The sequence below is a fragment of the Podarcis melisellensis genome, assembly GCF_964234715.1.
Source record: "Podarcis melisellensis genome assembly, chromosome: 12".
NCBI classification, from domain to species: domain Eukaryota; kingdom Metazoa; phylum Chordata; class Lepidosauria; order Squamata; family Lacertidae; genus Podarcis; species Podarcis melisellensis.
The window spans coordinates 36,523,756-36,545,849 of record NC_138544.1 but is presented as its reverse complement, the minus strand read 5'-3'; the positions used below and the strand labels follow the sequence as shown (position 1 = coordinate 36,545,849).

Genomic DNA, 22,094 nt, shown 5'->3' with positions numbered 1-22,094 from the left:
AATAGACTGTGTTATTAGAAACTAAAAGGATTTGAAGGATTAAATCTTTTGGTCTATTTTGCTACGGAACCTTCCCCCTATTGCGGAGTGACGTGGAGTTAAAGGGGATAACCGAGCTGTCGGGCTGCCAGTGTTGCAAAGGAGAACTGTCAGGCTGTTGAAACTTTTTCTGAAGTATAAATTGTCGCATCGATGGATACATTATCGCTTTAATACTGACACTGGAACCTTTCTGTCACCTTGTGGCACTATTTTGAAACAGATCTATCTGGAAGCCTCCTTTTTGAACTTGGGGACTATAAAAGTTGAGATAGGAACTTTGATGGTGGAAAAGAAACTTTCCTTCCTACGAAACACCCCCCCTAGTGGATTTGCGGAGGTATAGAGGTCTGGGAACTGTACCATATTGAGATTTTTTGTGGTTTAATTGTTTACATTCTGGACTTGCCTTTCTCATGGATTGAAAGACTATTTGACCTTGAACAGAGGCAGCTGGGGAATGAGTGGCCCAGGGAAAACAAGAGCAGCCAAAGCCAAGGAAGCTAAAGAAAAAGATAAGAGAGCTGGGCAGCTTGTTCAAACAACGTTAATTCATCAACGTAGATCCTTTGTACCAACTGTGCTGACGGCGCAGGAGGAAGAAGCTGAAACGCTTGCTACAGAAGATATGGCAACTGGAGGAACTGATCCAGTCTTGAAACAAATTTTGGAACAACTGGCACTTCTGAATAAAAAGGTGGATGATCAGTCATCTAAAATTGACAGAGCTACATCTACTATCAGTAAGTTATCAGATCAGGTTTCCCAGCATACCCAGGCTATTGAGAAATTGCAAGGAGCTACGGCAGAGAATTATAAATTAGCTGAGGAAGCCAACCAAAAAGCAGAGCAAGCGTGTAAAAAGGTTGAGGAGATCAAAGGGGAAGTAAGACCTCTGAAAAGACAGGTAGGAGAACAGCAAGCCTACCTGTCGATGGTGGAATTGAAAAGTAAGGAATGCAATCTTAGGCTGAGGGCCGTCCCAGAACTGGAGCAGGGCAACCTAGAGGAATTTTTGACCCAGTTATTCTCTAAATTTTGGGGGGTTGAGGAAGACAAAGACTTTAAAATTGTGACGGCCTTCAGATTGGGAAGATCGGCTAAGAAAGACAAGTCTAGAGACTGTTTGGTTTGTTTGAGAACAAGAGAGGAAAGAGACAAGATACTAGGCCAACATTTTAAAAAATCTCTGGAAGTTGAAGGCAAAAGAGCAGAAATTTATAGAGATATTCCTAAATATCTGTTGGACCTTAGAGCCTCATATACAGACTTGGCCAAACTGTTAAGGTACAACGCAATTCCTTACAGGTGGGAATTCCCTCAAGGTTTATCATTCACCTATAAAGGAAGGAAGGTAAGAATTAAATCACTAGAGGACCAGCAGAAGTTCCTACACGACAACGAGGAGGACCTCCAAAAGGGAGCCGCAGTTTCTTGGCCTCCACCACCGGGATCACCACCAAGACCATCTGGAGGCGGACCGACACCACATCCTTCGGGAACGGAGGATAACATAGATACCCAACTGTGATACTTAAGTATTAGACCAGGATGTCTCTACAGCTTCTTAGTTGGAATATAAATGGCGGGAACTCTCCAGAAAAAAGGAGAAAAGTATTTCATATCTTGAAAAAAGAACAATTGGACATTATCTGTTTGCAAGAAACACATGTGACAAGACTCCATAGAAAAGTGTTAATAAATAAAAGGTTAGGCCAAGAATTTATTTCATCGGACAAAGTTAAGAAAAGAGGAGTGGTGATATATGCAAAGGAGAACTTGTCACCAAAATTTGTATTCAAAGATGAACAGGGCAGAACTTTGGCGATTGAAATTCAGACACAAGGAGAAAAGTTTTTAATTTTAGGAATATACGCCCCAAATGAAGGAAAATCGGAATTCTTCAAGAGGCTGCATGAGACTATGCTGGACTATTTGGATTACAACAACATTATCATGTTGGGAGATATGAACGGAGTCGTCTCAGTGAATATGGATAAGTCGCAAAGTGCTAACATAACGAAAGACGGCAGACTACCAAAAACCTTTTTCGAAATGACTGACAACTTGGACTTGGCTGATATATGGAGGATCAAGAACCCTCTAGGGAAAGAAGGAACTTTCTTTTCTGAGGCTCACATGACATGGACGCGAATCGACCAAATATGGATTACTAGAGGACTGGCACCTAAGACCAGAAAAGTGGAAATCTGTCCAAAAACCTGCTCCGACCACAATGCTTTGAGAATGGAACTGAGATTAAATACAACCGGATCTTTCAGATGGAAAATGAATGACGCTTTGTTAAGAGACCAGGAGATTGCTAAGAAGGCCCAAAAAGTTTTAAAGGACTACTTTGAAATAAATCTAAAGACAACTGTGGAAAAAAGAACAATCTGGGACGCAAGTAAAGCAGTTATGAGAGGGTTTCTAATACAGCAGAACACGATTAAAAAAAGGCTCTGGAATGAAAAGAAGGAGAAGATTTTGGAGAAAATAAGAGAAGGAGAGAAAAAATTGAGATCCAGGCCTAAATCAAAGGAAATATTGAGAGAAGTGAAGTTTTTCCAGGCACAATATTCGAAACTGATAAATCAAGAGGTGGAATGGAAAATCAAACAAATGAAACAAAGATCCTTTGAATCTGCTAACAAGTGTGGGAAGCTGCTGGCTTGGCAGTTGAAAAAGAGACAAAAGCTTAACACAGTTACAAATCTAGAGATTGAAGGGAGAATGGTTCAGAAACCCGAGGAAATTAGAAAGTGTTTCCAGAGATATTTCAAAGAACTTTATTCACAAAGGCCACAAAAAGATTCGGAGGTGGACCAATTTTTTATAACTAATGGATTACAAAAGATACCTCAGGAAATGAGAGCTACCTTGAACTGTAATATTACGTTGCAAGAAATTGAATGCGCCATTCAGAATCTTCAACTGGGCAAGTCTCCAGGACCTGATGGACTTACTTCCAAATATTATAAGGTATTGAAGGATTCATTGATACAACCATTGTTGGAAGTTAGTAACCAGATTATGGAGGGGAAGAAGGCACCGGAAACGTGGAAAGAAGCTTTCATCACGTTGATACCAAAATTAGAAACTGAAAAAACTCAACTTAAAAACTACCGTCCTATTTCACTCCTAAATGTGGATTACAAAATTTTTGCAGACATTTTGGCAAGCAGGTTTAAGAAAGTATTAAACGAAGTGATTCATAAGGACCAAGCAGGCTTCCTCCCTGGCAGGCATTTATTTGATAACACAAGAAACATCGTTGACATTTTGGAATTTTTACAGACAAATTCAAATACAAGAGCGGTGTTGATTTTTATTGATGCGGAGAAAGCCTTTGACAACATTTCTTGGATGTTTATGAAGAAAAATTTGGAAAGGATGGGAGTAGGGCGGGGGTTTGAAAATGGAATAGAAGCAATTTATTCAGAACAAAAAGCTAAACTGATAGTAAACAACGTGGTGACAGAGGAGTTCAAAATTGAAAAAGGGACACGACAGGGGTGCCCTCTGTCTCCCCTGTTGTTTATTTCAGTCCTGGAGGTGCTATTGAACATGATCAGAAATGACCGGTTGGTGCAGGGAATTGTGGTCGGAGAGAAACAATATAAACTGAAAGCATTCGCAGATGACTTGGTATTAACATTACAGGAGCCAGCCTCTAGTACTAAAAGAGCGTTAGAATTAATTTCTGACTTTGGTCAGTTGGCGGGATTTAAGCTGAATAAACAAAAAACTAAAGTTTTAGCAAAAAATTTGACAACTACTGAAATAGAGGAGTTCAGAAAAGAAACGGAACTAAATGTGGTTAAAAAAGTAAAGTACTTAGGGGTGCACTTGACCTCCAAAAATTTGAATTTGTTTAAGGACAATTATGAGAAATGTTGGTCAGAGATCAAAAGAGACTTGGAAACATGGTCAAGACTGAAACTTTCCTTGTTGGGTAGAATAGCTGCTATAAAGATGAATGTATTGCCGAAAATGTTATTTTTGTTTCAGGCCCTCCAGATCGTGGACAAGGTGGAATGTTTTGGAAGATGGCAGAGGGATATCTCTAAATTTGTCTGGCAGGGCAAAAAGCCCCGAATAAAGTTTAAAATACTAACTGATGCGAAAGAAAGAGGGGGGTTTGCCCTGCCGGACTTGAGGTTATATTATGAATCTGCAGCCCTCTGCTGGCTGAAAGATTGGATTTTACTGGAGAACACCGATGTCCTTGATCTGGAGGGATTTGATAATGCTTTTGGGTGGCATGCATATTTGTGGTACGACAAGGTTAAAGTTCATAGATTGTTCAAAAACCATATTGTCAGAAGGGCAATTTTTATGGTCTGGTCAAAATACAAAGACTTATTGGAGAGTAAAACTCCGAGGTGGCTCTCACCGATGGAGGCCAAAGCACGTAAAAGACTTAATATGGAGGCCCACTGGCCTAAATATTGGGAAATAATTGAAAAAATTGGAGATAATTGGAGGTTGCAGAGTATGGAAAGGTTAAAAAACAAGGTGCGAGACTGGTTGCATTATGCCCAAATCCAGGAAGTTTTTAAAGCGGATAAAAAAGTGGGTTTCCAGGAGGAAAAATCGAAATTAGAGACAGAGTTGCTAGAGCCAAAATCTAAGTTAATTTCGAGAATGTATAACTTGCTGCTTAAATGGAATACACAGGATGAGATTGTTAAATCCTCCATGATAAAGTGGGCGCAGGATTTGGGACACAACATTATGTTTGAAGACTGGGAAAGGTTATGGAACACCGGAATGAAATTTACGGCATGTAGTGCCCTGAAGGAAAATATTATGAAAATGATATACCGGTGGTACATGACCCCAGTCAAGTTAGCAAAGATATATCACCTGTCTGACAACAAATGTTGGAAATGTAAAGAGGAGGAAGGGACATTCTTACACCTCTGGTGGACCTGCCCGAAGGTGAAGGCCTTCTGGGAGATGATACATAATGAACTAAAAAAGGTGCTTAGATTTACCTTACCCAAGAAACCGGAGGCCTTTCTCCTGGGCATGGTAGACCAGAGGGTGGCCAAGAAAGATAGAATTTTTTTCATGTACGCCACTACAGCAGCAAGGATCTTGATGGCAAAGCACTGGAAGACACAAAATCTACCCACACTGGAAGAATGGCAGACGCAGCTGATGGACTATATGGAACTGGCTGAAATGACTGGCAGAATTCGAGACTCGGGAGAAGAAGAAACGGAGGAAGTTTGGGAAAAGTTTAAGGACTATTTGAAAAAGCATTATAAGTTGTATGAATGTTAAAAAATGCTCCTTTTTAGGAAATTACAGCTTCAGCATCGGTAAATTTTTGAATTGGAAAACAAGGTATAACAAGACAGAAGTGGTGTAATGAAATAATTTTATTGTGTTGAAACTAAAAATCGATGGATTTGGATTGAAATGTTTAGAGACCAGATATCACGATAAAATGGAAGATATATTATTATGTTTAAAATAAGTTAACAAATTGCTGAGGTTTTGAATTTACAGAGAATGCAGTGCTCGGAGGATGGGGGGAGTCCACTAGATTTATGGAAATATGTATTTGGAAGTTGGATTTTGTATATTATAAACTTAATAAAAATTATATTAAAAAAAAAGAGAATAATATGCATCCCATACCCACATTGTGGAACAGGCACCATTCAATGGATGGTTTGTAACATCAAGCACATTCCATGCATGTTACTATTGCAGCTAGTGATGTCAGAATTGGTGAGGCTATAAACTTCCGCCCAAAGCACTGGCTTATAACCAAATTGACCAATGCCTCTTCCCTTCCCCAAAAGTTCACCAGAAACAGTGGCAATGGCAAGACCTATTTGCCTTCACAGGCTCTGGAATGCCATGGCATTATTTCAGGCACCTGTGGGAAAAAGTAGCTTGCAGGACACCCAAAATCTGATAGATAATAAATGTTTCTTGGGCCACTGCTGTTGCATATCTAACACAAGGGAAGCAAAAGTCTCGTAGCTACCTTTCTTAGGCATCTCCAAAGGCACTGCTGCCAGGTAGGGTTGGGGGAAAGAGAAGATGCTCAGATCAGCTTATGGGAAGCACAATAGGGTCTGGTTTTTTTTAATGACTTCATGTGAGTGCAAAAATAGAACTTCACAGCTTTGGGGAAAGAATACCTTACTATCAGTTCAGCCCAGTATAAAAGCTGATCTGAAGGGAGTGTGTGTCTTGGTCACTAGGGGAAACTAGTGAGGGGGGCACAGTCCACTTGCAGAGCAGATGGTTTGCATGCAAAAGGCTGCAGAGGTTGGTTCAATCCTATGTCTCTCCTTGTAGTGCTAAGACAGACAAGCTGTCTCAAATGCTAGAGAGCGTGTAGAATAGGGGTGGGGAGCCTGAGACTCTCCAAATGTTTCCAGGGCTGATGAGAGTTGAAAAACATCAGCAATGTCACAAGTTTTCCATCAATACCAGCCTAAATTGACCAGTGGTCTGATGTGGTATGAAGAAGCTTTCTATGAGAGACACCTTTTTCCTATATTAAAACAAATATCACAATGAGGGTGCTGGAAAAGGAATAGTCAGGTGTTTATACTCCAAGGAAAATATATTTATCCCCTCAATAGTGTATAATTACTGTGTAAGAGCTAATCTTGACAGACATCAAGTTTCAAAGAGCAGGTGTAGATGTGTGCGTGCGTGTTTTCCATTAAAAAATAATAATCCTGGAAACATTTCTTGCTGCTACAATGAAAGTAGATCTATGATTGTTGCTAAAAACTTGCTGCAAATTAAGAAGACATGAGAAAGCAATTTCCCAAATGTTTATTGAAGCAGTGAGAGGTTGCTCATCATACTGTGCTGAAAAAGCAGTTTTATTCAATTCAGAAACTTAAAAAAAAACAACAGTATTGCAGCACAAGATAGTGCTATCTGAACTAGACTCCCTTTTTTAAAAGCTCTTCTAACCCATCAAGAGAGTCAGTTTTGCATGATCTAAGACCTATATCTTCTAGCATAACCACCTTGCGCTCTTGGAAAAAACTGCAGAAAGGCACTTGAAAAGCTGTTTCTCTTTTTTTAGTTTTGCTGGTAAGGGTTCATTTCGGCACAAGGAAGATGTGCTGTTCTCTTCTTCACTCCAGTTCATCATGGTGAGAAGTTTCATTGATAACCTATTAAGACAAGTATCGTAAAGCATTAGAAGGGTATTTAATTGTCAATTGATCTCAGCTCCTAAACCTTTCACAGGGAAGCTTAACTGTCGCTTGAAATATTTTCCACTTGAAGCTAGTGACTAGGAATCTTGCTCAAACACTACTATCTGGCTTGCCACATGGTGCACAGATTGTATAGGCAGCAAAGGGAAGGTGCAACTCAACAGGCTGTTGCAACACTGTGCCCACCTCCCCTCTGATACCTCAAAGCATATGGAGGGACACCAGAAAGTCTTCCCAGCTTCCCACCACCTGCTCAAGATATCTACTTGGGAGCCAAGGGTGTGTGTGGAGGGGGAGTTTAAAGCAAGGCAACTCAGCAATTTAGAGACAGCTGGCCTTCTGTCACCACATGCTTAAACCTGCCCAAGACATCCAACAAATGCAGAGCAGTCCTTGGAATTGCTACACCACACAGCATTTAAAGCACAGCATTCAATGGAAAAATTATTCACATTGTGGAGATTTTGAACAGAGACAGCAGCCTGACTTAAGGGCTCAGAAACCAGCGCTAGATAGGCTTGTTGATGACTTTTGGATGGAATTCTAGGCTTAACCCAGTATCCTTGTAGAATTGAGTCCCGTTCATCCAAGTTTTCATGCCCTGTCCCCAGTATCTATCCTTCCCACCGTTCCAATGAAACAACTGCAAACACAGGATCTAGATCCTTCGTACTCGACTTTCATTAAGCATCCTGGGCATAAAAGGTTGACCATTTCGACAGTCTTTGTGTGTGCACACACACAGCCAGTCCAGAAGAGAGGCACGGTTACTGACATAATATATTCCAATATGCTAAAGTAGTATGTTCCACACCCCTAGAAGATATGTTTAACAGCATAAACGTAAATATGTATGCATATATACAACCCCACATCTGTAATTGTTAGTAGCACTCACTTGTCCATCTCTAGTTTCAACAGTCTTGATAAGAAGTGTTCTCTTGGAGTGGGTGTCTATTGGGATAGACTCAAGGTTTGTTTCTGTAGATAAGAATAGCACAGTTAGAACTCTGTAGAGAATTCTCACTCATGTTAGAAAGATACCACAGCAATGCTGATCTTAGATCAGTGCTTGGGTAATATTGCTATGGAAAACCAATGAGATATCAGGCCTTTTGAAAGCTCTGTTTAGATTACCAACAAAACAATGTTTGAAAAAGCAAACGGCAAAGTCAACCGTAAGTCAGGACCATCCACACCCACCCACTGGCAAAAGGCAGGACCACCCAGACCCAGAGAAGGACACTTCAACAATTCTAGACCCAGTTTACACATCTGATACAAGGTGAGCATTGCAACAAGGACTCAAGAGTGCACCAAGCGAAGTCCAGACCCTTTACATACATCAGATGCCAAAACCAAGACCTTCTATTGCCAAGTTAAACTCAATCTTAGTACTATTTATATAAAAATGGTTAATACACCAAGGACGTCCAGCTACCAGATATAGATGGCAGTTGCTTACCTCTCAGGTTCAGGGAAGCAAAAGTCGGAATGGGCATTGTGATTCTGAAAAAAGAAAACAGAAGTCATATTTAGATGCGGCGGCTGAGACTGTTTTCAGATATGTCTGATGAGGGTCCACCGGATGAATCTAGTACCTGCTCTCTTCTCCCTCCAGCAGTTTCCTGTAAGTGGCAATCTCAATATCAAGAGCCATCTTTACATTCAGCAGCTCTTGGTACTCGCGCAGATGGCGAGCCATTTCTTCCTTCATGTTTTGGATCTCATCCTGGAGTCGGGCAATGTTGTCTTGGTAGTTAGCAGCTTCAAGATTAAAGTTCTCCTCCATCTCACGCATCTGGCGTTCCAGGGATTCGTTCTGGAGAGATTTTACAAAAGCATACACTGGGGCTTCAAGCGATAGCATTCAGTTCATGGGTAAAATGGTGAAATCAATAGGTTGTATCCAAGCAAGTGGACCCGAGTTAATAACGTCTATTAATTTCAATGAGTTTATACTCCAGTAGGATTAAAGCAGAACAAAACCCAATGGCTCAATTCATCCCTAGCCATTAAGCAATGCTGCCCAGGGCTGATTCAAGTTCACATATGTAAAATGTATTTTTTAATCCAGAAACATCTGGAAGACCACATGTCTGCCAGCCCTGGTATAGACAATCCTGAGTGAGATACAACTGTCTGCCTCAGTGTTAACGCAGATTTATATGTTCCCAAGTGTAAACAAGGAAGACAGAAGGCTCCTTCACTTGCTACAAGAATGTGCAGAATGGACTCAAGAGTCGTAAGATTAGATTCATTTTACCAGTGCAGAACATTTTGCGAAGACAACAGCTCAGCAGCAGATCACATGCATAACGAGGCTGTACATTCAATCCCTAGAATCTCCAATTGAAAGAATTTTTAGGGTAGCCTGAGATCTTGGCCCTAGCTTTATCACCAGCTTGAGATCAGAGACAGAGGTGAACCACAGGCTTATTTTCACGTCAGGAAGCCCAGCCAGATGTGCAGGGTATAAATAATAAATTGTTGTTGTTGTTAGGGCATATGCCAACTTTATTGTTTGAAAGGTCTCTTTTGCAAACATGTAATATTTAAGTTGCGCTATTCCAAAAGAATAGCTGAGAAATGCAGACCTAAACCTACTTTTCTTCTTAAAAAACCACCACCACCTGCCAAAGCCTTCCCCTCCAAGCGTCATCTTTCACTTACAGTTCCTTTAAGTGCATCCACTTCACAGGTGAGACTCTGAATTTGCCTGCGGTACTCATTCGCTTCTTGTTTGGCCTGGCGCAGGGCATCATTGTTCCGGGAGGCTGCTTCAGACAGATCTGCAAACTAACAACCACACCAAGGTTAACTAGATGAACGTTTTCAAGAGCCCACCTTTTAGCTAAGACACATATTAAGAGAATTAAACTCGGGTACCAAAGGGCATGATTAAGGAGCAGAATTCAGCTGATTCTCACCTTAGAGGAAAGGCCACTTTGGGTGGACTAGGCCTCTGCATCATGAAGACTTGCATGCTATAACCCTGTCTTTTTTAAAAAGCTCATTTCACAATTGCAACGTGACCTCCCGATATATGTGTCTGTGAGACATTTGTTTACCATGCAGAGAAGTCCCTACAGAATTCCAACTGCTTTTAACAACATAACCAAACCCATCTGCAGCTTGCCAGATGCTCCTTAGCAACAGGACACAATACTTTTTAAAAAAAACAAACCAGCATGTTACTGGCCTGCAACTATCCCTTCAAGACATCAAGGTACAAAGACACACGATCCTGTCACAGGATTCTAGTTTTATGGGGAATTCCATATTTTTCCGTGTATAAGACTAGGGGGTTTTTAACCAAAAAATTAGGTTTAAAATTGGGGCTGGTCTTATACACAGGTAGTGCTCAGGGGTGTTTTCTTAATTTGGAGTCCCCAAAAATACACAGAAAAATACGGTATATTCTTAGAAGCATTGAACTTACAATGCTGCACCTACATTTTTTCAACTTTTACATGTTATTAAGTGCCACTTATCAAGGAAAACCAGGTACCACCCTTATTTTAAAAATTGAAAATATGTTTTAAATTTAAAAATTCCCAAAATATAAATTAAGAAAATTTATATAACACTTATTTGACAGAAAATCTCTAAGAGGTTAAACCCAAGCAACATTTTTTAACCAAAATATAAAATAAAATCAGTGATTCTAACACAGATATAATGTGTGTGTTTTCATGGCCCACCCTATTCCTGCAACTGTATTCTGTCTTAACTGATTTTAATTCTGAATTTTGAATTGTTGTAACCCACCCTGGGACCTGCTGGTTAAGGGTAGGCAATAAATAAGAATTATAAGAAGAATTCTAATGCTGATGATAAGAAACTAAAACTGCATCCCTGGGCAGACTTGCCAAGTTCATTTGTTCACCTAATTCAGTTCCGGCACGGTTTCTGAAGTTGTGTGTTGTGTTACTTGGAGACTATGAGTTGTTTCTTAACTGTTTCTGGTATTCTCTTTGGGGCACTGGAGGTTGGGAAGAGAAGAGTGTACACCTTACGTAGCCTGAGCTGAGTGCAGCTTGTAAGTGTCCCTCTCTTAAAATGAGAGTGAAATGCTCTCATTACTAATTATGATTTATTTTTAATAGATTGCTTTTAATGGTCTCATTTTATTAAATAATTAAGCCACCTCCCAGAATCCTTTTTGTGACAGAAAGCGTGGGACATAAATCTTCTAACATACACACAAGTTTTATTTTATTTTTAAAAGAAATCTGCAGTATACCGCCATTTTGAGGCAGTGCTTTCTGTAGTATCAAGGCCTACAGTAGATCCCTAATAGTTCCATGACCCTCACGTTCAGACAACTAAGATGAGCACTCTGCATCTGAATGACAAAATGTAGAACAACTGCTGAACTAAAGTCTATTTTATTCTATCCTCTAATTGAAATATAGTATATAGGGGGCAGTGATAGTCAGGCCATTTGCTTACTTTGGATTTGTACCACTCTTCAGCTTCCTGGAGGTTCTTAGCAGCAACACTTTCGTACTGTTGACGCACATCGCGCAGGGCAGCGGTGAGATCAGGTTTGGCAACATCCACATCGATCTGGATATGTTGTTCCTGGATCTGGGCCTGAAGCTCACGGATTTCCTTCAAGGGGAAAAAAGGATGACATTCCATACATTGAACGTTTTTACCAATGCAATTCATTTCCCCCCTAAGGAATCACATTGAAAAGCTGGTGGGAGTTCAAAAATTACCTCATCATGGAGCTTCTTCAAGAAGATAATCTCTTCTTGCAGAGATTCAACTTTGCGTTCAAGATCCAGGCGGTTCAAGGAGGCATTGTCAACATCCTGAGGGAGGAACAACAGGGGGAAAGGGTGTCAGAAACATTCATAAGCTAACTGGGAGAATGTTGTAATATGGGGCAAAAATATCTGCAATGAACAAACTACTGTCTAAATAAGGAGCGGCTTGATTTCACTTCCTTCCTTCAGCAATTGAGGTGGAGGTTTGACATTTCTCCATGGAAGATTGTCTACAGCACAGAATCTGACCAAAGCTCTCCACAGCTATATTTTTTTCTGCATACAATTTTCCATTTTGAGAAAGTCATTGTTTCGTAACATTAATTAATGATCAACGAAGTCTAGTCAAATCTGAAACTGCAATCACTTTTTCTAGGGAGCTATCTTTAGAAAGGCTGCACAGCTTTCAGTCAAAAGAGGGGGGAGTATAAATCTTATTGGCACCTTCAATTGTTTTATTAATTAAAAAAAATACTATTGTCATGTCATGTCTTGATCATTCCATTATCAGTAATTTCCAATAAAAATTTTGATTATAATATTTTAAGTACAGCAAGTGCACTTTATTGAATTCCCTAACTCTAATTCAGTATTTCAGTTCAACTATTTTTGGCTACTGAAAAAAACTTTAAAGTTAGTATGACATACTTTTAGTTTGGCATATGAATACCAGTTTGAAACATGCAGAATCAGATCAATATGGAGTAGCAGAAATTTTCCAGTATTTTTTCTAGAAAGCCAGCATCACTGTATCTAGGTGATGTCAACTTAGACTAAACACATTTGACCACCAGAAAAAAAAGTTTAGTTTAGATAGAAGTTGTATGCAGTCCAAGATAAAATGAATAGTGTGGCAAGTTTTTATGTGGTTAAAGTAACCTATTTACACACTAAATTCATTGCAACAGGATCAAAGGCATAAAAGTACTTTAGGAACTTTAGGATATTATGTCAGAAAAGTTATTTGAAATATTAATGCACCTGAAACAAGCTACTAATGAATGCCCATGAACTTTATCATTCCATTCCATTTAGGACAGCAGGTTTGTTACACAAAAGAGATAGTTGGTGTCATTTAAGACTCCAGGCAAAGGATTAGTTGGGCTGGAGAAGGACGGCAAAATAGAGTAGGGCTCAGCCACAACAGAAAAGCAGATAATGTTTTGTTGTGTGTACTTGGCAGTAAGCAAAAGAGATTAGAGCTCATCTCAGAACCTACTTTTGTTTTCTCTGCAACTGTGCAAAGCTGCCAGTTATTTCACACAGGAACTGAGCAATGCCATTTCAGAAGTCAGATTTCATGCCTGAAAGCTCACTGCTTATCCCAGACAAGTGTGAGCCCATGGCAAGAATTCTTATCCTCCTCTCAAGGCACCTGTTGCAAGTATAGCTGAAAAATGAACACGCTCGGCCCACTGAAAACTAATGCAGATTACTCTAGATGCACCAGGCTAGTGTTTGTGGCCTACTCTCCCCTCAAAACTTTGAAAAACAACACCTTTAGGCAAAGAGTGAAAGACTGCCATTGCCGGAAGATGTTTCTGGGGTGTCGTAAGTGGTCAAGCAAACTGTTATTTATTTTACTGTTAAAAGGGGGAGATGTTCTTGTGCGATTTTCAGTCTCAGGTGCTAAAGCAGGAGTAGTCAATGTGCTCCCTTCCAGATGTTGCTGTACTCCCAACTCCCACCAGCCCAATTGTCAGTGCAGTACCATCTGGAGAGTACCACATTGGCTACCCCCATGCTAAAGTAACTTCGCAGGACAGGGGTATTGCAGATTTTTATCTGAGAGTCTAGGAAAGCAACACAAGCTCAGGCAGCAAAAGTATTAGCCCAGTTGTGGCTAGCACTAAAAAAAAAAAATCCACATGCAAGTGTAACCAGAGTGCACTCTTGCAGCTTGATTTGAGATGACAGTCTGGGCTTGAAGTATTGGGGAAGGAGTTCCTTTGAGTCCAATAAGCAACAGGTGCTGGCTCTCAGTGGAACACAATTATGGAGAAAGCAAAGAACTATGAAGGAAACTTAGAGGGCATGTTCATGTAGAGTGCAGAGAAGAGCCAGTTTTAGCTCTGGTGTTGCACCTTCAACAACCACATGGTTCACTCTGCCTGTAGAAGAACGCATGTGCAGCTGCAAGCTGGAACACTTGCCTGGCACACTGCATGGAGCTCCTTGCACACTGGGCTTTTTTCTACATGTGGAGCATGCCATTGTTGGGGGAGGGTGGCACAATTTGGTGGGGGGAGAGGTAAAAGCAGAGTCCCACTCTATGTAACTCTGCTCTACTTACTCAAGTTAACATGTGCAGAAGGCTAAGAGCTCAACTGTATATACACATATAGAGATGAATGTGTTGAAGCGGGTCACTAGCCGAGAGATGCTGGTTAGGAACAAAGCATTGCTGAGTAATGGAGAGATGAGGTTTTATGCCTGAAGACAATGGCTGGGGTGGGGAGCCCCTGGACACTTCAGAGGTTGCAAGACCATGACTCCCATCATTGCCTGAACACTGGCTATGCTGGCTGGGGCTGATGGGAGTTGAGGAATCCTACAACAGCTGGAGAGGCCATTGGTTCCTCACCCATTTTAGAGGAATGCCCTGAGACATTTATGGAATACTAGAGGAATACAAGTTTTGCCCCCCCACCCTCCAGCTTCAGGGATTTAGCATTTTCCTTCCCCATGTTTCAACCTAGGGGAACAAAGCTTATCCTTCCTAAGCTCTTTCCAGCAGGACACCCTCATCTCTTTCAAGTCGCACTTTACAGACTTCAAAGACAGTTTGCTGAAAACACTCATTGTGAGCTGCTATTTCATTCTGAGCCAAATTATGGGGAGGGAAGCTTGACACCACACACACACACACACACACACACACACTTCACAGCCTTAAACCCGTATATTTGGGAGGTCACAATCAAATTTGGGATCCATAGTAAATTAAACTTGTAAAGGTATCTGGCAACTTCACTGTTGCAAAGAGTTGTGGCAGTTAGGCTATTTGGATGTGTGTGCTGGTTCTTCCATGGCCTCCATCTGTCAATCATGCACAGTAAAATGAGGAAGCAATTCTTACAGGCAGACCAGCCTGAGTATGTGAAGCTCTTATATCAAGTCAAGCTAGCCCAGTGAACTCAAGCAGAGTTGTTTTAGGCCTGCTGCCAAAGAGCTTATCAATTGACAGCAACCTAGGACCCTTCTGTCTAGGACAAGCTATGACCCAAGTCAAATGCCCCCTAAATGCATGAGCAAAGTATATTTCATTCTACCTCTCTACAACACTGGTTTCTCTCTTCCTTCCCACAAGGTGTCCTAAGCATACTGGGAGATAGCTAGGAAGGTGGAAGTGGGGAATCAGCCTAGGGGCTTCCAAAAGTGAATGCCTAGCCTAATGTTAAGGATTTTAATGATTCCACCACCCTAAGTACCGTATTTTTTGCTCTATAAGACTCACCTTTTCCCTCCTAAAAAGTAAGGGGAAATATGTGTGCGTCTTATGGAGTGAATGCAGGCTGCGCAGCTATCACAGAAGCCAGAACAGCAAGAGGGATTGCTGCTTTCACTGCGCAGCAATCCGTCTTGCTGTTCTGGCTTCTGAGATTCAGAATATTTTTTTCTTGTTTTCCTCCTCCAAACTAGGTGTGTCTTGTAGTCTGCTGCATCTTATAGAGCAAAAAATATGGTAGTTTTGTTCCAAGATCCTGCTTTTTCTCTTTCAAATGCCTAAGCTATACAGTGGTATTGTACCACATGTAGCATCTCGCCAGCAAAATGCATGCAGCTTCCTACATGGTGTTTTACCAGATCAGATACTGTACCCAAAGGTTCACTTCATTACATCATCTGTGCATGACCATCTCTTATCATATTCTTCCATGTGCTCAAGAACGCTAGAACATCGCCAGTGTGCTTTAGGTTTACAGTATGGCAGAGATAAAAGTAAAAACAGAATAAGCTCCTAAATGTTGCATCTGCATTATGGGTCTGGGCTAAATAATCCTCAATCAACATTGCAAACACATGAGGAAAGAGGACACAACACCATTGTGCATTGTTCCCTTTATTTATAACTCCCCCCAGTCACGTGGCTCATGTGGGATAGATCAAGAGTCCCAGCAAAGCAAGGGGAATGAGTCAAGAAGGCTCAGTATTTGGTAATCTTTTTCTGCCTGACTGGAAGTCTTGGAGAATACCCACAAGACAGATGTGGTCCTAGCAATGTGCTATGTTATCCCGTAAGTCACCCTTCTCGGATTCCCCACACTCAGAGGCAGACAACCATGCAAATGGAACTATCAGGCCAAGCACAAAGTAGCTCTGAGCTACACAGAGACTGAAGCTCTCTGCAGTACTAGACATATCCAAAGAGTACCAAGACTCAGTTTAGGGTCACTCTGGGGGCTCACACCAGTAACTGTAGAAGACAACTCTGCAAGCCACATGTCTCATTCATGCTTGCGCACCCAGCTCTCTCGAATTTCACCTTCCTCTTCTTTTACTTGAAAGTCTCAAACCAAATACACTGTCCTGCTTCAACTCTAAAGTAATTCCCACAGGATTCAATGGGCTTACTACAAGGTTGCGTATAGAAATATGGGCTAAAGATGTTTCTTCCATAAACTGAGAATCTGGCTCAAAAGGGGGGTGGGAATATAGTCAGCAAAGTTGCAAACATTTTTATTTTAAGTTAATTGAAAAATGCAATTTATTTCATGAATTTTGCCCAAACTCAGACTCTCACTGTCTTATGGAGATGGCTTTACTTAAAAGGATCCATTTCCATCTCACATTCTCCTTTGAAATAGGGGTTTGAAAATTAGTTATTGTATTAAAAATTGGCACACAGAGAACTTAAGGCAGAAAAGCTTCATTTTTCAAAGCAAAATGGCTAAGGTTTGAAAGGCTCCAAATGTTATTTACTTCAAATGTCCAGTGAACCAGTCTAGTGTGACGGGAAGGAATGTCTGAAGTATTAATTATTATGCAGTCCTAAATTAACATCCTTGTTGACTTTAGGTCGGTCTTCATGTCAGCAATATAATTAGTGGACAATCTTGTTCAATAATCAGTTAGAGACTGGACCAGCTGAAGTGGCCAATGCTTTAAATTATGGGTTTCTAAATATGCTTGCATCATTACACATCCAGCAAGAATGCAGCCTGCCACAAGCACCCCCAGAACACAAAGGCTCCTATTATTTCAATCTGCTGCCACCACAGTCGCTGTTAATGCCTGCATCGGCATTCCATAGTGAATCCCATAGAAACCATTAATACCTTTCAGCCAAGCGAACAGATGGCTCCCTTTCACCCTTACCAATCTGAAAAACCGATTCCACAGAGCTTCTCTGGGTAACAGGCTAGACGATGATAAAACAGAAACAATTCTTGGCCCCTGCAAGAGCGCTATGTGCTTGTAAGTGCCTCTGCTAAATCCAAGCACAGCTCAAAAAGCTGGACACAGCTGGTGTTAACATAGTGCCTGAAAGCATGACCAGCAAGTTTAGTTAAAAAGTTTCTCCGCCACAAACTTACTACTTGGCCTTTGGCAACATGCTATCCTTTCATCTTCATCATCTGAATGCAACAATGCTGTTATATGACAATGTGTCTAGATCAAGGTTAGCCAATATTGGTGCCATCTAGATGTTGTTAGACTACAACTCCCATCAGTCCCAGCCAACATGGCCAATGGTTGGGGGAAATTGGTTTAGGTCAACATCATTATGGTGGCTACCCCAGTATAGATCTTCATAGCTACTAGTCATTATGGCTAGATGAAAACTCCAGGAACAGAGGTGGTGTGCATCAGACTATAAGTTGCTGGGGAGCAACCAAGGTAGCCAGCTTCCCAGAGGAATCCAATTTGCCACTGTGCAAAAGCAGAAAGCTGGTCTAGACTGACCTTTGGGTTTGATTGAGCTGGGCTCTTATGATCTTAACATTTCAATACTGCTAAAAAATGCAGAAATACTGTTTCGTATGAGTCAAAACACAAGGGAAGTGAAAGAACTACTTGAATTTGTACCGAAGAACCAGAACACTCCCATTATCCATTTTCAACCACCAGGTGGCTTTCCGTTCTGCTTTTTTCTTGTAAGCGTTTAAGCACTAGAATTAAACAAACACTTAAAAACTTTAACGGGGGGTGGGATGTATGAAATTACAAACCTGTCTGAAAGATTGCAGGTTGTTCTCAGCTTCTTCCCTCTGAAGCATCTCATCTTGAAGTCTGGAAAAATTAAAGGACCCATTCAAAGAAATGAAAAAAGCTGACCAAGTGAAGTTCAGATTTGATGGACAGTCAGCCACACCCATGAGGGAAAGAGAAGCAAAAGGGGGAAGAGTGTGGGAGGGGGAGGTCTTCCACACAAAAGCACCCCATGCCTCCATTTGTGTGGCTCCGTTTTCATTACAGTGTGACCAGACTTGGAGCAGAACTCTTGCAGAAGCAGCAGCGTTAAATCCAACAATAAACATAAGACCAGCAAAAAAAGGGGAGAAGGGGGGAAGGCTACCCCACTTACTCAACTAGCTGAGAGGGAGGGAGAGATGACCTACAATTGTGGTTTGCCTAACACATTTTGTTAAAACTGGAGGTTTGCAGCAGCTCCCCAAACCATAAATTCAAACTTAGCCCTGATCTAGACCTTATAATTCGAATACCAACGTGGCAAATTACCAGGCACTTGCAACCATGCAACTTTGGAAAGTACCAGCATAAACTGATTCAACAATGGGCAGAGTAATAGTGCAATCCAATCTATGCAACTTTACACAGAAATAAGTCTGAGGAATTGCAGGCTAGCACCACAATCCTCTACAAGTTTACTCAGAAGAAATTCCCACCCAGTGCAATGGGCCTTGCTTCTAGCAAAAAATGCAAATTGAAGCCAAAGTCAAGTCTATTGAACTGGGTGGGGCTAGCAGCCCAATTCTATGCACACTTACATGGGAGTAAACCACACCTCTCAATGTTTATTTGCAAGTAATTCCCCTTTAATGGAATCGCCCTGCTAAAGCATCAGAGTAAAACAAGAATGGAACTTCAATCCTTGTTCTTTGTGCTGCAGAGTGTGAATAAGGGGACCCACCACACTGCAGATCCCTAAGACAAAGGCGCTTGCCCAGCTGCCTCTTCAGTGCCTCCAGCCAGCGCAGGCTCAGCTGTGGAAAAGTTTTCCGAACTTTTTCACATGACGAGTCCTTCGTGCTATTCACAAAGTGAATGTGATCATTCTGAATCAGCCCACGTGACTGAATTCACAAGCTTTCTGAATCAAAGGAATGAATGAACGCTCAGACTTTTATATTTGCTTAGCGCTGGTGCGACAACTTCATTCCTAAGGGGAGAGGGATGGATGGAGACAGACAGAACGAGGGCTGTAACCTGAATGGGGAAGTGTTAATCATCCAATCAATCAATCAATCAATCTCCTGGCTGCATTCGTACAAATTTGCAGGCATTTTGAAACGAGAAGCACATTTCCTTTGTTTGCAAAGGATGCGCGCGCGCCATCACAGACGGAACCACTACTCGGAGAGCAGGAAGTCTGCCAGGGCAAGCCGCTACTCAAACCCAAGTCCCATTGGGGCCAATGTAGTTTACTCGCCCAGCCCAGCCCTCGCCTCGGAAGCCCCCCCCCCCGCCCCGTCCAGGGGACCCGCGCCTTACTTTTCCCGCAGGCGCAGGATGTCTTCGGCCAAGTTGTCGCGGTCCACCTCCACGCGGGCCTTGTCATTGGTGAGCTGGTCCACCTGCCGGCGCAGCTCGCGCATCTCCTCCTCGTAGAGGTCGCCCAGGCGGGACGTGCCTTTGCCCTTGAGCTGCTCGAGCTCGGCCAGCAGGATCTTGTTCTGCTGCTCCAGGAAGCGCACCTTGTCGATGTAGTTGGCGAAGCGGTCGTTGAGCTCCTGCAGCTCGGCTTTCTCGTTGGTGCGGTTGGCCTTGAACTCCGTGTTGATGGCGTCGGCCAGAGAGAAGTCCACGCCGCCATCGACGCCCAGCATCCGCATCGGCGGCAGGCTGCTCCGCAGGCGCACGGCCTTGGAGGCGTAGAGCCCGCCGCCGCCGGGCGCCGACGACACCAGGCGGACGCTGCTGGGCCGGGCGCTGCCCAGCGAGTAGCGGCTCGACGACGTCACGTAGCGGCTGCTGCTCGACGAGCTGGGCCGCCCGCCCGCCCCGCCGAACATGCGGCGGTAGGAACTCCGGCTGCTGCTGGTGGTACTCATGCTTGTAATCCCAGAAGAGGAAGGTGGGCAATCCCGGGGAGAGAGCGCGAGAGAGCAGCGCCGTCGAGCAGCGGGAGGAAGAGGCGCGGGAGAGCGGCCGAGCGGGCTCCGCGCGCCTCTTATACGCCAGTCACGCCCTCCCGCCCCGTCCAACAAAAGCCAAGCCCCGCCCCGAGCGGCAGCCAACCGCTGCCCCACGGGGTCCCCCGGGACGGGCGGGGCGAGGTTGGTCCCCCACAATCCCGGCCCATCTCTGATTGCAAAAGCAAGAAAAGCAGATGCAAAGGCTTTTCCTGCTCAAGGGGAGGGAGGGGGATGATTAATAGGGGAGAAAAGCCACGACGGGGGGGGGGAGGGAGGCGGTGCCCACCCCCTGGCCTTGCAAACTCCTGATTTGTGGCTGCGCAGGGTGCAGGAGGGAGGGGGGGGGGAGAGAGAAAAAAAGGATGGAAAGGACGGGGGCGGAGAACGGGGGGGGGGGAGACACCGCAACAAGGGGGGTGGAGAAGTTGGAGGGATCTCAACGAGAAACAGATGTGGGGAGGTTGAAGGCGAGACGTGGAGATCGGAGCCTGTGGAAAGTGGAAGGAACTGGCTGCAGGACGAATACCGTGGGGGCGGGATGGGAAGGACGCCCAAGCTAATGGGGGAACCGTCGCGTCTCCTTTTCCTCACGCAGAGGATTTGAGAAGCGAGGAAAACGAATCCGAGGGAGGGAGGGAGGTGCTGGGCTGGGTGGCGAAGGAGTTCCCCTTTGCTGTGGGGAGTCCCCGCGTGTCGAGGCGCCTCCAGCCCGAGAAGAAGGAGCCTCTTTGCCTCGCGAGCAAAAGCGAGCCGGGTTTCCTCGGGACAGGCGCTTGCAGAGACACAGGAGGCTGCGCGCGTCATTATCAATCCCTTCCACATGGCACCAGTCGGGACCCTATCTGAGGCGCCGGGGCCGTTATTTAGCTGGTTTCTCTCTCTCTCTTTTCCTTAAAAAAAGCAAAAACAAAAAAACTTTCGCAGCAGTTGGGCTGCATTTTCTGGTCAATGCTTCTCCTGCACGATCGGAGACGCATCCGAAAAGGGAAGGACGTTTAAGTTTGCAACTTCCCTTTAAAGCTGTGCGCCAGACTCGGCACCCACGCAGCCTATTTTCCCTGGAGCAAACTCCGCTGAACTCGGTGGGACTTGCTTCTGAGTAACAGCTGCTAATGGCAAAAATCGGTGCTGGGAAGGTGTGCCCCCCCCCAGATGATGATGGGTGCCTATCTAGTCCAGTCAGAGGGATGAGAATGGGAGTGGGCGTGAGCTTTGAACCCTGCAGGAAAGACTACTTTTCCCCTCACCCCCCAGCCAGCCTAGCCGATGGGAGTTCTTCACGAGCAACATCTAGGGAGCCACAGATTTTTTTTTCCTGAAAACGTACATCTTTTTGACATGGATTCTGCTGCAACTGGTTATCCTTTGCTGAAGCAGCATAAGTCATAGCAGCCCTGTGCTTGTTTTACTCAGAAGTAAACCCCAGGGGACTTAATGAAACATAAGAAAATATCTGATGGATCTTTCCAAAGGTCCACATAGGGCAGTGTCCTGTTTTATGTAGCAGCAAACCAGTTGCATTTAAGAAGCCTGAAGGGCAAGCACAGCAATAGCTCTCTCCTGCTTCTCCTCCCATCAGTTGACATACTGTATCTGAACCTAACTATTCTGTATAACCCTTTTCACGCAGAGGGTCACATTCCCATCGGGGAAATCTTTGGAGAGCTGCATGCAGTGGTGAGTGGAGCCAGAGGCAAAAATGGCAGGAGCCTTTGTTCTGTCAGCTTCATGCTCTCTTATCCGCCATC

At 43.3% G+C, this 22,094-nt stretch overlaps 1 protein-coding gene across 1 annotated transcript; it reads right to left on the bottom strand.

Moving 5' to 3' along the window:
• Positions 1-6,836: 6,836 nt before the first annotated feature.
• VIM (vimentin) lies at positions 6,837-20,358 on the bottom strand. The gene is made up of 9 exons (XM_081882564.1): positions 19,703-20,358; positions 18,199-18,259; positions 11,975-12,070; positions 11,703-11,864; positions 9,921-10,046; positions 8,849-9,069; positions 8,713-8,756; positions 8,146-8,228; positions 6,837-7,202 (listed from the first exon to the last, which is right to left on the bottom strand). Exons 1-9 carry the CDS (start codon positions 20,260-20,262, stop codon positions 7,164-7,166), a joined length of 1,392 nt encoding a protein of 463 aa, XP_081738690.1. The 5' UTR covers positions 20,263-20,358; the 3' UTR covers positions 6,837-7,163.
• Positions 20,359-22,094: the final 1,736 nt, after the last annotated feature.

Excerpts from the sequence above, each read along its gene's own strand:
- VIM (XM_081882564.1), bottom strand. The coding sequence starts at position 20,262 with ATGAGTACCACCAGCAGCAGCCGGAGTTCCTACCGCCGCATGTTCGGC. Across the intron at positions 18,260-19,702 it reads ATCCTGCGCCTGCGGGAAAA|ACTTCAAGATGAGATGCTTC; the intron begins GTAAGGCGCGGG and ends TAATTTTTCCAG. Across the intron at positions 12,071-18,198 it reads ACCTGCAATCTTTCAGACAG|GATGTTGACAATGCCTCCTT; the intron begins GTTTGTAATTTC and ends TTCCTCCCTCAG.